Source organism: Oryctolagus cuniculus, chromosome 1, assembly GCF_051225735.1.
Source record: "Oryctolagus cuniculus isolate XC-2025 breed Fujian yellow rabbit chromosome 1, ASM5122573v1, whole genome shotgun sequence".
Taxonomy (NCBI): Eukaryota; Metazoa; Chordata; class Mammalia; order Lagomorpha; family Leporidae; genus Oryctolagus; species Oryctolagus cuniculus.
The window spans coordinates 48,090,447-48,103,567 of NC_142867.1; the positions used below are offsets into that span (position 1 = coordinate 48,090,447).

General features: G+C 44.7%; 2 protein-coding genes across 21 annotated transcripts in view; one reads left to right on the top strand and one right to left on the bottom strand.

Annotated features, from left to right (window-relative positions):
• Nucleotides 1–1,778, bottom strand: part of GTF2H1 (general transcription factor IIH subunit 1) — a 43,126-nt gene extending 41,348 nt beyond the window's left edge. For 4 of the 11 annotated variants that reach the window (XM_089327881.1, XM_089327878.1, XM_089327893.1 and 1 more), the window contains exon 1: nt 1,448–1,778. In XM_089327881.1, the coding sequence (XP_089184007.1) occupies nt 1,448–1,778 (331 nt within the window). The remainder of the gene's footprint in view (nt 1–1,447) is intronic. The other 7 variants (XM_051834002.3, XM_070072665.2, XM_002721364.6 and 4 more) reach the window with 3 other exon arrangements.
• A 75-nt stretch (nt 1,779–1,853) lies between these two features.
• HPS5 (HPS5 biogenesis of lysosomal organelles complex 2 subunit 2) overlaps nt 1,854–13,121 on the top strand; it is a 50,551-nt gene continuing 39,283 nt past the window's right edge. For 6 of the 10 annotated variants that reach the window (XR_016230662.1, XR_011388123.2, XR_011388128.2 and 3 more), the window contains exons 1-6: nt 1,948–2,239; nt 8,338–8,505; nt 10,181–10,291; nt 10,430–10,494; nt 10,916–11,108; nt 12,938–13,071. Coding sequence is in view for 6 of the 10 variants with exons in the window: in XM_008275122.5 (XP_008273344.3) it covers nt 8,398–8,505; nt 10,181–10,291; nt 10,430–10,494; nt 10,916–11,108; nt 12,938–13,071 (611 nt within the window). In the remaining 4 variants the exon portion in view is untranslated. Of the gene's footprint in view, nt 2,240–2,513; nt 3,934–8,337; nt 8,506–10,180; nt 10,292–10,429; nt 10,495–10,915; nt 11,109–12,937; nt 13,072–13,121 lie in introns of those variants that run through there. The other 4 variants (XM_008275123.5, XM_070072629.2, XM_051833997.3 and 1 more) reach the window with 2 other exon arrangements.

Genomic DNA, 13,121 nt, shown 5'->3' on the forward strand with positions numbered 1-13,121 from the left:
AGCTCTAACAGCAGGATCCCTGAGGTAGAAATGGTGGCCAAAATGCTAGGGAAGCTCACAGCACACCAGACAACACTCTGCTGATAGGTGGAAAAAAAAAAAAGAACACAGAGAAGCAGGCTATTAAGATGCACCGATATGTCAGCAGCGAGAAGCTCTGAGCCTGGAGGGCAGGACACATCAGAAGCATTCACAAACGCCTGGAGCTAATCATTTGCTTCACCTTTAACAAATCCTTCCTCTGGACAGCACCAATCCCCCTAGTATTTATAAAGAGCCCTTTCTCCATTGGCTTGGGTTACTTTTATACATTTGTACTGCAATGTGTATTTAGCTATCACCTATAAAGGTGAGCCCCACTAAAGCTCAGCTGAGTGAGGTTAGCTGATCGTTTCTTTCTTTCTGAATGTGGAATTCTGGTCTGCTAATAGTACAAAGTTCTTTCTAGAGTCCCAGGAAGCCTCAACTGCTCTATTTTAAGTAAAAATTGGAAGCTGGCAACATCAGCTTAATTACCAAAGTCCAGATCAGTGGCTTTCAAATTGTACTCCCAGAAGATGCTTCAGGGGCAGAGGCCAGGCTCAGGGCACGGGGTCTGGTCCTGCTAAACTCAGTTCCGCCACAGCATGCGGTTTCCTAGGCTGGGGTCCGGGGCTTCGTGGGAGGAAATGGTTCTCCTAAAAAAGGTCTGGAACTCACCTGCCTGGATAGTCAGAACATCGATCTCTATGGAGCCAGTACTTACTGCAAGGTATATTTCAAACTACTCAATTTTCCAGTTTTTAAAACTGGATCTTCCAGTGTGTAAAAATGTTATCTTTCCGCCACCTCCATTTTATAGATGTTAAAATGGTCGTTTAAGAGCCAATCAATATAGTATCTTACTCCACTCAGCCTCTGAGAACACTGGGAAATTTATAAAAATAATTATGTATTTCCACATACAGATGGTCTACTTTTTACCACAACTTGACAACCAAATTGTGCATAACCAAAACTGGGTGTGTGGGTTGGCACAAGTGTTAAGGCTTTTAAGAGAGGAAGGACTGACAGGTTTAGAAGCGAGGAATGCGCAGACCCCAAGGTGAGAGCTGCTCTTAACAGACATCGGCTCTAAGCACGTTCCCTAACCCCTGCCCAGGAGAGGCCTCACTTCCTTATTTCTCACCAGGCAAGCCCGATCCTGGCTGTGGAGAAACCTCTGAGTCCCTGCTCTCAGTGGAACGGCAGGCTTGCCTTAGACAAGTAGCTTAGCGGTCGCCTCCTCCCCGCTCTGGGATAATAAAGGGCAAACGAGACCGTAGGCTTGGGCACCGTGGCTACCGCGACAGCAACGCTGGGGTAAGGGACAGGATCCACGCCGTCCGGCGGCCCCGGGGCCTGTCAGCTCCTCACCGCCCACCACCGCCTACCGCTTGCCCACCCCCATTCTTCGGTCTTAACTTACCAGGTGGAAGCCACAACCCTGAGCAGGGAGTAAGTAGCTGTGTTGGGTCAGGTCGAGTTCCGCTGCGCTTCTTAGAGCTGCTGCTGGGAAGAGGCGGAAACCCAGTGGCCGCAGCCGTCGCCACCGCCTCTGTTACTGGGGGGTCTCGCCTCCATCGCTGGCTGCGAGGGTTCTGAGGGCACGTGACCGGAAGTTCGAAGGCGGGCTTGCAGGACACGTGACCACAGAGCGCGGCCGCCATGACACCTTCCGCTAATTCCCTCCCTCCCCCACCGGTTCCCGACTGTTTTGTTTCCTCTCTCCGGTCTTGAGCACTTAAGGATACTGGCATCCTGGCGGGCCACCCATTTGGTCTAGAGCTCCTCCGGTGCGGTCCAGCGCCGTGTCTTCAACCCGCGGCGGCTCGCCGACTGCAGGCCGTAGGGAGCGTCATTGCGACGGCGGCTCGAGGGGGTGGGGCCACGCGCAAGGGGACGTAACCTGTCACGTGACAAGGAAGTGCCGTTAATGGCGTTGTCCCCGCGTCCCCGGCGCTCTTGGATGACGTAAGCAAGGGAAGGGCCGGGTAGGAGGGAATTGAAGTTCAGGTTTCGCTCTTAACTCCGAGTGGCCCGGTGCTGACCGAGAGAGAGTGCCTGACCTGAGAATTGGGAACTGCAGACCTGGATGTGGTGGAGCTGGGCTGAGACTTCTGGGCTGCTGATCTGTGAGCCTGGTTTGAAAACTTGGTTGCTGGGGCTCCTCTCTTCAAGAAATCTGAGTGCAGTATTTAAAGTTACTGCTGTTTAAAAGGTAGTAGTTCCCCCTAGGCGAAGAGCTGCTTGTGGTCAATGACTGTTTTGTTCATCCTGTGTCTCCAGCGATGCATGCAGGGCCTGGAACATAGTAGACATTCAGAATGGTGTGTGAATGAATGCATTATTGATTAAGTCGCTTTTTCTCTGTTGAGTCCCACAGTTCTCTGATCCTTACTTGTTGGATAGAAAGATCCCAATATAGAAATGGAAAAGACTGTTACTTTCCTATTGCAACATTTCTTTAATTTTTTTCTTTTCTTTTTTTTTTTTTTTTTTTTTTTTTTGCTTCTCCTTCCTTCTACAAACGCTTTTGTGGGAGCAGCAAACACTGTTTACTACTCTTAGGTTATAATCAAGTGAATCGGGGAATGGAAAGATCTTGATTCAGGAGCCATGGGTTCTAGTCTCAGCTCCTTCTCTTGAGAGCTCTGTGACCCTTGGGCGGGCCAACCTCTCCGAGAAGTTTCACTGACTTTGGTAATACGCATTTGTTGCTTCCTTCTGTGTACTTAGCATTTTGCTGAGCTGGAGCTGTGACAGACTTTGTAGAGGTAACATCGAAAGTCAGCTTTGCAGAAATAGGGTTTTTGTTAGGTGGAGAAAGGCTCAAAAGGAAGCAAATACTAAATCACAGTCACAATCAGCTTACATTATGAAAGAGAAAGAAAAGTTTGTACAGGGGCTGCTGTGACACAGCGGGTTAAGCCATGGCATGGAGCCCTGGCATCCCATCTGAGTCCCTGCTGCTCTGATGCTAATGCACCTGGGGAGGCTGCAGATGATTTCCAGAGTACTTGGGCTCTTGCCACACATGTGGGAGACCCAGACGGAGTTCCTGGCTCCTGGCTCTTGAGGCCATTTGGGGAGTAAACCAGATGATGGAAGATTTCTCTTTCTTCTCCCTCTGATGCTCTGCCTTACAAATAGATAATTTTTTTTGGAAAAAAGAGAAATAGTACAATATAGTTGGATAATGGGAGAATAAGATGCTCTATGAGGCTGGAAAAAAAGTAGGGATCAGATTATGTGTAAGAAGGGGAGCTATTGGATGTTTGTACAGAGCTTGTTTTTTAAAGTACATTTAAAACTTTATTGTGGAAAATTTCAAACTCTGAGTTAGACATAATAATATAATGAACTATCCCATATACCAGTTAAAACAACGTATTGTTTGTTCTGAGGTTTTAATTTCTAGGTATTTTTTATATCCCATTCTATTGTTGTACCGAGCACTTAAATTTCTAGCTACTGTTGCATTTGGTTAATAGCAACTTTCAGTTTGTGTTCAATGTTACTATATCTAGGTGCTGAACTAGCAAACTTTTATTTATCTTTAAAAAAAAATTTTTCTTTGGGTTTTAGCTGACTGCTTCCTTGTTGTTCAGCCAACAGCCTGACATGGCCATTTTGAAAACACAGCTAATGCTATGTTTATAATATGGAAACTTAGTGTCCAGATCTAGGGAGCTATTGTTGTCTACTCTATTTTGTGCTCACTCAGCTACTTAAGGGTATCATGTTGAGTTCTAAGCACTGCATTCTCAGGCAAGCTAAAGTGACTGCGGGTTGGCCAGAACACAGAAGAATTTGGAAAAGAAGACCTGACAATGCTTTTCAAATACTGAGAGGCTGTTCTGGAAGGAGCAAAATTATTTCCTTCAACTGTAGAAGCCACAGTTAGGCATAATGGTAAGAGTTGTAAGTGATCAGATTTCAGACCTGTATTAAAAAAGACCTTGTAATGATGAACACTGCAGGATGGAATAGGCAGCTTCAGGAGTGCTTGCTTTCAGTCGCTGAAAATACTCAGGGATCTAGAGCAAAACTAATTTCTGAGTTAGGTGGATGTGTACTGAATTACCTATGAGTCCTCCACCTTAAGAATTCTGGGAAGGCAGTTAAGTGGAGTCCTGGAGGCTGGGTAAACCTGAATAAGTAGATCCAGAAGAGAGTGAGCCTAAAGTTAGCATAGAGGTGGTTTGGGGAACGCTACCACCCAGCAACTTCTTTTGCTAATACTGTTTTCTTTTGCATTCCCATCTTGGTTAAATCTTTTTTTTTTTTTTAAATAAAGTAAGATCCTAAGATTTTCCTCTATTGTAAGATGTTCTGCCTTCATTGAGAACAAGGCGAAATGGCCTATCCATCTTGGGCTTTTATTTCAGGAGTACAAGTAGAAGAGATGTGGTTGTCTTGATACCATTCCTTTCTGTCTCTTAAGTCCTCTGTATTCAGAAAGTCAGAAGTTTTCTCCTTTCCCAGGAGACTTGTAAGGGAGCTGAAATGCCTTATCTTCACTTCCCTACCACCCACTCGTTAAGTTCCTTGTTTTCCAGCTTTAGCCCACAACATTTTACAGAACTTGTTGTGCCCCTGCCCCAACACCAGAGCTTTCAAAGCCTCTCTGTTGCCTGCTAAATTAAGTGTAGGTTCCTTGGTTTGAGATTCAGTGTTTTGTAATTTGGCCCCAAATTGCCATTCCAGGTTTATCTTTTGAATTTCCATTATCCTATGTTTCAACCTGTGTTTTCCGGACTAAACTTGTCTTCTCCAAATAGATCCTTTGCTTTTCCATCTCAGGATCTTTGTTGGTTACTGCCCTATCTGCCACCCTTTCCTTTTTCCTTCTGATAAGCCTGCGCTGTGCGCATGCTCTTTCCCTTTAAGACATTGTCTGTGATTCCCTTTAACTCAGTATGATCCCTCTATCCTCTAATTTCTAATAAAGCACTTTGCTTATGCTTCTTTTATGAGACCTCCATGTGCGTATGTATAATATTTATTTTATATTCCCTATTTGGACATAAACTGGATGATATCTGGAATTATCTTACTTGCCTTGCTCCTACCATTGTGTCTGCCTGGTATTTTACTTTGTAGTTTATAAAATGAATGAGTGAGAAGAATAAAGGAAAATTTTTCTCAAATCAGGAATTCTCAAATATTTTGAGTGTAGGCATACTAAAGAGTATATTTTATTTTATTTACTTATTTTTTAAGCACAATCACAATCCTTATAGAAGTTTGGCTGTTATTAAGAAGGGTATTATATGCAGAAAATAAGACTATCTTTGGTGCAAGCAAAGAAAAATATCATAAGCTTCCATATGTTTTGGCACTAGATGGAAATGATGTTCCATGGGGACAGGCATTCTGGTGCAGCATACTTCTTGGGACTGCTGCACTCCATGGTGGAGTGCCTGGTTCAAGTCCCAGATGTTCTGCTTCCAATCCAGCTTCCTGCTAACGCATCCTGGGAGGCAGCACATCATGGCTCAAGTGCTTGGGCCCTGCTACCCACGTGAGAGACCCAGATGGGGGTCAGTACTCCTGATTTGGGCTTGGCATCTGGGAAGTGAACCAGTGGGCAGAAGACCCATCTCTGTCTCTGTCTTTCAAATATATGAACATAAATAAATAAACTTAAAAAATATATTCCATGAAGGTTAGGATGTTGTTTTGTACTTCGTGGTTATCTCCAGGACATAGAACCATACCTGGCATATAGGTGGTGCTCAGTATATATTTGTTGAATAAATGAATGAGTGAATGATATATGTTTCTGGGGAAAAAACCCCCACAAAACAAAGTATAAATAATGCAGAAAATGAGTAAGTATAAACAGTTGTTTTTGAATTTTTCTGTGATATTATTTGACTGGTAGCAAAGGATTGATAAAAGTTAAAAATAATAGGTAGAATTGCCTTAAATTTTATTGGTTTTTGTGCAAATCAGTGCCATGTGACAAAACTTGCATGTTAGAGTAGTCAGACAGATAACTCTTGTGTTTGTTTACAAATTCCCTCATTAGGAATTTGTCATTTCCTACTTTGTGTTCTTATTTGTTTATTTCTACCTTGTTTCTTTCACTGAATCTCTTATTCTTTGTGCTTTAGTTCCCTGTACTTTGCATTTCACTTAGTAGGTGCACTCATGTTCATTCAACCTACTTATTAAGCACCTGCTAGGCTGGAGAAGAGACTTCCATGAAGAGCTACAGTGGAGGCTCATAGAGGTTTCTAATTTAAGGCCTTTATAGAAGATTGCATTTTATGGGACACTTCTAAAGACAAGAAGATTTACAACTCAAAGAAGTGCAGCAGGGTTGCTCTTTTACCTCAGAGGAATTTTTTTAAAAGAGATTTATGGGCTGGTGTCGTGGCTCACTATGCTAATCCTCGGCCTGCGGCGCCAGCACCCTGGGTTCTAGTCCCAGTTGGGGCGCTGGATTCTGTCCCTGTTGCCTGTCTTTCAATCCAGCTCTCTGCTGTGGCCCAGGAGTGCAATGGAGGATGGCCCAAGTGCTTGGGCCCTGCACCCCATGGGAGACCAGGAGAAGCACCTGCTCCTGGCTTCGGATCGGCGTGGTGTGCCAGCCACAGTGCGCCAGCCGTAGCGGCCTCTGGGGGGCGAACCAACAGAAAAAGGAAGACCTGTCTCTCTCTCTCTCACTGTCCACTCTGCCTGTCCAAAAAAAAAAAAAAAGAGAGATTTATTTGAAAGACAGAGTTACAGAGATAGGTAGAGCCAGAGAGAGAGAGGTCTTCCACCCACTGGTTCACTTCCCAAATGACTGCAACAGCCAGAGTTGAGCTGATCCAAAGCCAGGAGCCAGGAGCTTCTTCTGGGTCTCCTACGCTGGTGCAGGGGCCCAAGGACTTGGGCCATCTTCTGCTGCTTTCCCAGGCCATAGCAGAGAGCTAAATCAGAAGTGGAACAGCCAGGACTTAAACTGGCACCCATATGGGATGCTGGTTCTGCAGGCCAGGGATTTAACCAGTTGTGCCACAGCACCAATGCCCCTCAAAGGGATTTTACCAGTTTTCCTTATTTATTTATTTATCAAAAGTTTTTTTTTTTTTTTTTTTGACAGGCAGAGTGGATAGTGAGAGAGAGAGACAGAGAGAAAGGTCTTCCTTTTGCCGTTGGTTCACCCTCCAATGGCTGCCGCGGCCGGAGCGCTGCGCTGATCCAAAGGCTCCTAGGAGCCAGGTGGTCTCCCATGGGGTGCAGGGCCCAAGCACCTGGGCCATCCTCCACTGCACTCCTGGGCCACAGCAGAGAGCTGGCCTGGAAGAGGGGCAACCAGGACAGAATCCGGCGCCCCAACCGGGACTAGAACCCAGTGTGCCGGCGCCGCTAGGTGGAGGATTAGCCTATTGAGCCACGGTGCTGGCCTATCAAAAGATTTTATAAAGGTAAGTTTTAGTTATTTTATTTGAAAGTGAGATCCCTTCCAGATGTGGGTTCACTCTTCAAATGCCTGTGGCAGGCAGCCTTGTCTAGGTCAGATTGAAGCCAGGTGCCCAGAACTCCATCTCAGTCAGGATGTCCCACATGTGGCAGGAACCCAACTACCTGAGCCACTACCTGCTGCTTCCTAGGATGTGCGGTAGCAGGAAGCTAGAATCGGAAGCACAGCCAGCACTTGATCTCAGGTACCCTGATGTGAGGTCTAGATGTTCCAGGTGGCATCGTAACTGCTACACCAAAAGCCTACCCCATTTTTTTTTTTTTTTAATTTGTTGGAGTAAAAAGTTCCTATCTGCTGATTCGCTCCCTATAAATGGGGCTGTGCCCACAGTGGTCGTGGGGACAGAGGGAGATCGAAGCTGGGAGCCAGGAACTCAATCCAAATCTCCCACATGGGTGGCAGGAGACAACTACTTAAGCTGTCATGACTGCCCCCAGGGTCTTTTTCAGCAGGTCGCTCGAATCAAAAGCTGGGGTCTGATATCAAACTCAAGCACTCGGTTGTGATGGTTTAACCACTGGGTCAAAGGTTCGTCTCCAGTTTTCCTTTTAAGTCCTATTGTGCTCTCTTAGCTTACAGTGTCAGATAATAAAATGGGATTGGATTGTGGCGGGCCTTGAGAACCTGGACCAGATGCTGTAGGAATTTTAGATGGAATGATGTCTGAGCACACTGTTGCATGCAAATGTACCTGTATGAGATCTTTTGCTACCTAGGTACAAAGTACTTCCAGAGTAGGGATCCTTGTCCCTTTCTCCCATTTCCCTGTGCACCGCATGAATTCATTAAATACATGAGTATGGAATGAATGATGAGCTTGTTAAATTCTGTGTTTGCAGGTTTTATTCGGCTGAGGAAAACTGTGCCTCTCACAGAACAAGTTTCGACTTTCTGACTAAATGACTTTTGTGCCAGTGATAGCAGAGCCCTACAGCCATGTGCTGGCAGAGTTTGAGTCTCTGGATCCGTTACTCTCAGCCCTGAGGCTGGACTCCAGTCGCCTAAAGGTGAGCGTCTTAATCCTTTTGTGGGTTTCATTTTCGTAATTTTGTGCACTTGTTAAATGGGCCCGTGCCCTCCTGTAATTTTGTGCGCTTGTTAAATGGCCTGTGCCCTCTAGTTCCTTGTGTTTTGTGGAATGTTGGGTGTCCTTACCTGTCTTAGTCATACCCTCCATAGCAATAGCATGAATTATCTTAGAGCTGTCATTTGGATTCTTCTCTCCCCTAGAAATCATGATCCTGACTGCTTAATTTTTCCCTCTCTGTGATCTTAGTGTCTTCTCTCAGAAAGTAATGTATTCAATTGAAAATAAAATAGTAGCAATAAGTGTACACTCATCACAGTTTTAAACATAAATATTTATTTGTTCATTTATTTACTTGAAAGGCAGAGTTACAGAGAGAGTGGGAGAGACAGAGAGAGAGAGATACCTTCCGTCTCCTGGTTCACTCCTTAGATGCCTGCAACAGTCCATGGAGGGGCCAGGCCAAAGCTTGGAGTCAGGAGCTTCTAGAACAAAATTGTATAACTAATTCTAGAATATTCTCATTCCTACATTTTCACTACCACCCCAAAGCACCTTTCTAGCCTCTAAGGAAAGGGAAGATAAGGAAGTGATAGGCAAAGTATTATGAGATATTATTATATTATTGTGAAGGTTGATATTAGAAGTTTTTCCACTGTAAGTCATGGACTACTTTACTCATAGTGGCTTAAGCAATAAAGACATTTGTATTTCTTTGGAGGTTAGTGTCTCGGGCTGTAGCACAGTGGCCCAACTGTACTACTGAGGACACAGACCAGACTTTCTCTCTTTCCTGTTCTGCTAGTATCCATATGACAGCAGGCATGGGGTAATACTTACTGCATTCTTAATGTCCCCATTAGCCTCTCAATCAAGAATGAGGGGAACAAGGGCAAGGGTTTCCTTTACTTCAGACTCTGCCTTTTATCTGAGAAAGTCAAACTTTCCAAGTAGCTCCCAGCAGGCTTAGTTCCATTGGCTGCAACTGAGTCACATGGCTGCCCCTGGCAGCAATGGAAACTGGGAAAGTAAATACATGGGATTGCTAGCTTTTATGGTAGGAAGAAACAAAGGGGGCTGTGAATGTCTCAGATAATTTTTTGCCACAGGGTATTGAGCACAGCATGGCTCCTGATTTCTTTGGTGGATACAGAGAGGAATCAGGCCAAGGGGATGGAGAGACAGTCCAATGACCTGCATCTTTGCCCTATGCAGTCTCACTTGGCTGTCAGAGCTGTGGACATTTTATGATGATTGTCTGGACAAGAAGTGATGTGAGTGAGCAAATGATTAGTGTGGGTGCTTTAATCCCTTGATGAGTCATGTGGTCTTTCACTGTTAGGGTCAGCACTGGAACTGCAGCCAAATTGTACAAAACATGAATGGTGTAGTTAGCAGCTTTCACCAAGGACAGATTACTCATTTACCCAGCTGAGCTTGTTGAGCCTTTTTCCATTAGAACTTAATAGTCAAGTGTTCTTTGGTATTCTTACTTATCTAGAATTCAAGCATGAGTGCCTTATGTTGTGTCAATCTGAGCAGGGGGTCGGGGGAGAGGAGGAACCTGCAGGACACAGCCTCAGTGTTTGTTCCCAGTGCACAGTCTGTCTGGCTGAGTGCTATGATTATCTCACACTGTCTCCTCACACATTTAGTGCACAAGCATAGCCGTGTCTCGGAAGTGGCTGGCTCTGGGCAGCTCGGGAGGAGGACTGCATCTCATTCAGAAAGAAGGCTGGAAGCACAGGCTGCTGCTCTCACACAGGGTAAGAGCAGAGGCGGCCCTGTCGCCCACCATTCAGCCTGTCTTGCAGAAGTGTACATTTCTCCAATTTAAACAATCACTTGGAAGAAAAGAATGTAAAACTTGAGAGTTAAAGATTCTTTTCCCTTTTATGCTCTAGGAAGGTGCAATTTCTCAGGTTGCCTGTTGTTTACATGATGATGATTATGTTGCTGTGGCTACCAGGTGAGAAGCTTTTAAAATTAAATGCATTTTAATTAAAAGTGTTTGTTAGGGTGACCAGTGATTCCAGTTTGCCTACAGCTGTCTCGCTTTTAGCAGTGAAAGTCCTCTCTCCTGGGGAATCTTTCTAGGCCAGAAAACCAGGATGGACCGTTCGTTGGTCATCCTGGTGTTTGTGGAAAGATGCTAATTTGAGGCAGTGACATTTCAAAGATCCTATAAGGGAAAGGGGAACAGAAATAATTTAAATATTTAAGTTCTGTTATATTGGTCTAGTCACTAAAGCAAGGAAGTAGTATTTTGACACCTTTTTTTCTGAAGAATAAGAGTTGCATATATGTTTAATATAGTTGATACTGTGATTAACTAAGTCATACCTTTTCACCATTGCAAAAAACTTGATTCTGTGACTCACTTCTCACAGTCAAGGCCTTGTAGTTGTTTGGGAATTGAATCAAGAGCGTCGGGGGAAACCAGAACGAGTTTATGTGTCTTCAGAACACAAAGGCCGAAAAGTTACAGCTCTCTGTTGGGACACAGCTCTTCTTAGAGTGTTTGTAGGGGATCACGTGGGGAAAGTTTCTGCCATCAAACTCAACACTTCTAAACAAGCCAAGGTGAGAACCAGTCCAGTTCTTTGTGTATGTGCTTGGATATAAAGTGTAGTCTCATGGGGCTTTCAATTAAGGGATGTGAATTTACTGGCTGTATTTATTGGGGGGCTGATCTAGAGCCAAGAATGCAGGTTTTAAGGAGACTCATTTCTGTGTAGTACCCATGGGAGCCTGTTCCAGCTTGATTCTGTTGCAGAATGGCATCTGCAAACTAACTTCTATAATTTGCACATTGTATTGTAGTACTTCCTAATTCACCTGTATGGCTCCTTTAAATCAAGTATTCTTTAATATAGGGTTATTAGGCCGGTGCCACGGCTCACTAGGCTAATCCTCTGCCTTGCAGCACCGGCACACCGGGTTCTAGTCCCGGTTGGAGCGCCGGATTCTGTCCCGGTTGCTCCTCTTCCAGTCAGCTCTCTGCTGTGGCCAGGGAGTGCAGTGGAGGATGGCCCAGGTGCTTGGGCCCTGCACCCCATGGGAGACCAGGAGAAGCACCTGGCTCCTGCTTTCGGATCAGCGCGGTGCGCCGGCAGCAGCACGCTGGCCATGGTGGCCATTGGAGGGTGAACCAATGGAAGGAAGACCTTTCTCTCTGTCTCTCTCTCACTGTCCACTCTGCCTGTCAAAAAAAAAAAAATATATATATATATATATAGGGTTATTGAAAAAAGATGTCTGTTTATTAGATAATGAGGATAAAATGGAGGCCGGTGCCACGGCTCACTAGGCTAAATTATTATTATTTTTAAAAATATTTATTTATTTATTTGAAAGGCAGAATTACAAAAAGAGAGAGAGGGAGAAAGAGAGTTCTTTCATCTATTGGATCAGTCTCCAGATGCCTGCAATGCCTGGGACCAAGCCACGAGTCTGGAACTCCATCCAGGTGTTTCCCACATGGGTAACAGGGGCCCAGGTTCTTGGGCCATCTTTGGCTGATTTTCCCAGGCACATTAAAAGGGAACTGGATCAGAAGTGGAACAACTGGAACTCGAACTGGTGCTCATGTGGGATGCCAGCATTGCAGGCAGCTGCTTGACCCACTCTGCCACCATGCTAGCCTCCTGGCTAAATTATTTTAATGAACACATCAAATTATTATTCTGGCCTTGCCATCATGACCCATCAAGGTTACTGTTTAAAACTTCATATATTTTTGACCCAGAATACAATTGCTGCCTTACACATAGTATCTTTTTCCCAAAGGGAGAAGCACTATTTACCAGTGAAAAATTCTCTCATGTATTCTCAAACTTACTTCATCTTTTTCATTCCAAACTGTAAGGTTAGAAAAATCATAGGAGAGCCTTAAGAATTTTCTTCTGGGGGCCGGCACTGTGGCGTAGCGTGTAAAGCCACTGCCTGCAGTGCCAGCGTCCGTATGGGCACCGGTTCAAGTCCCAGCTGCTTCATTTTCTATCCAACTCTCTGCTATGGCCTGGGAAAGCAGTAGAAGATGGCCCAAGTCCTTGGGCCCTGGCACCTGTGTGGGAGACCCAGAGGAACTCCTGGCTTCGGATTGGCCCAGCTCCAGCCATTGCAGCCAATTGGGGAGTGAACCAGCAGATCTATCTGTGTAACTCTGACTTTCAAATAAGTAAAATAAATCTTTTTTTTTTTTTTAAATAATTTTCTTCTGTAGTTATGGCCAAGTTATTTCACAAAACTTTTGAGTGAAACTTTGATACTCTAATAAGAAAATTAAATTTTAGCCTATTTAAAATTTTTATTTTGCTCTTCAAGTTACTTTTATTGGGAAGGTAAAGAGGAAGAGGTCATGTGTGTGTTCTGATGAAATACACTTTGTTTCCTTCTCATGTGCCTTTCAGGCAGCGGCTGCCTTTGTGATATTTCCTGTTCAGACGATAACAACAGTCGACTCCTGTGTCGTCCAGTTAGATTATTTGGATGGAAGACTGCTCATATCTTCACTTACTCGATCCTTCTTGTGTGACACCGAGAGGTAAATTGACCAACCACGATTCAGCAGAAATGCAGAAGTAATGGAAGGAA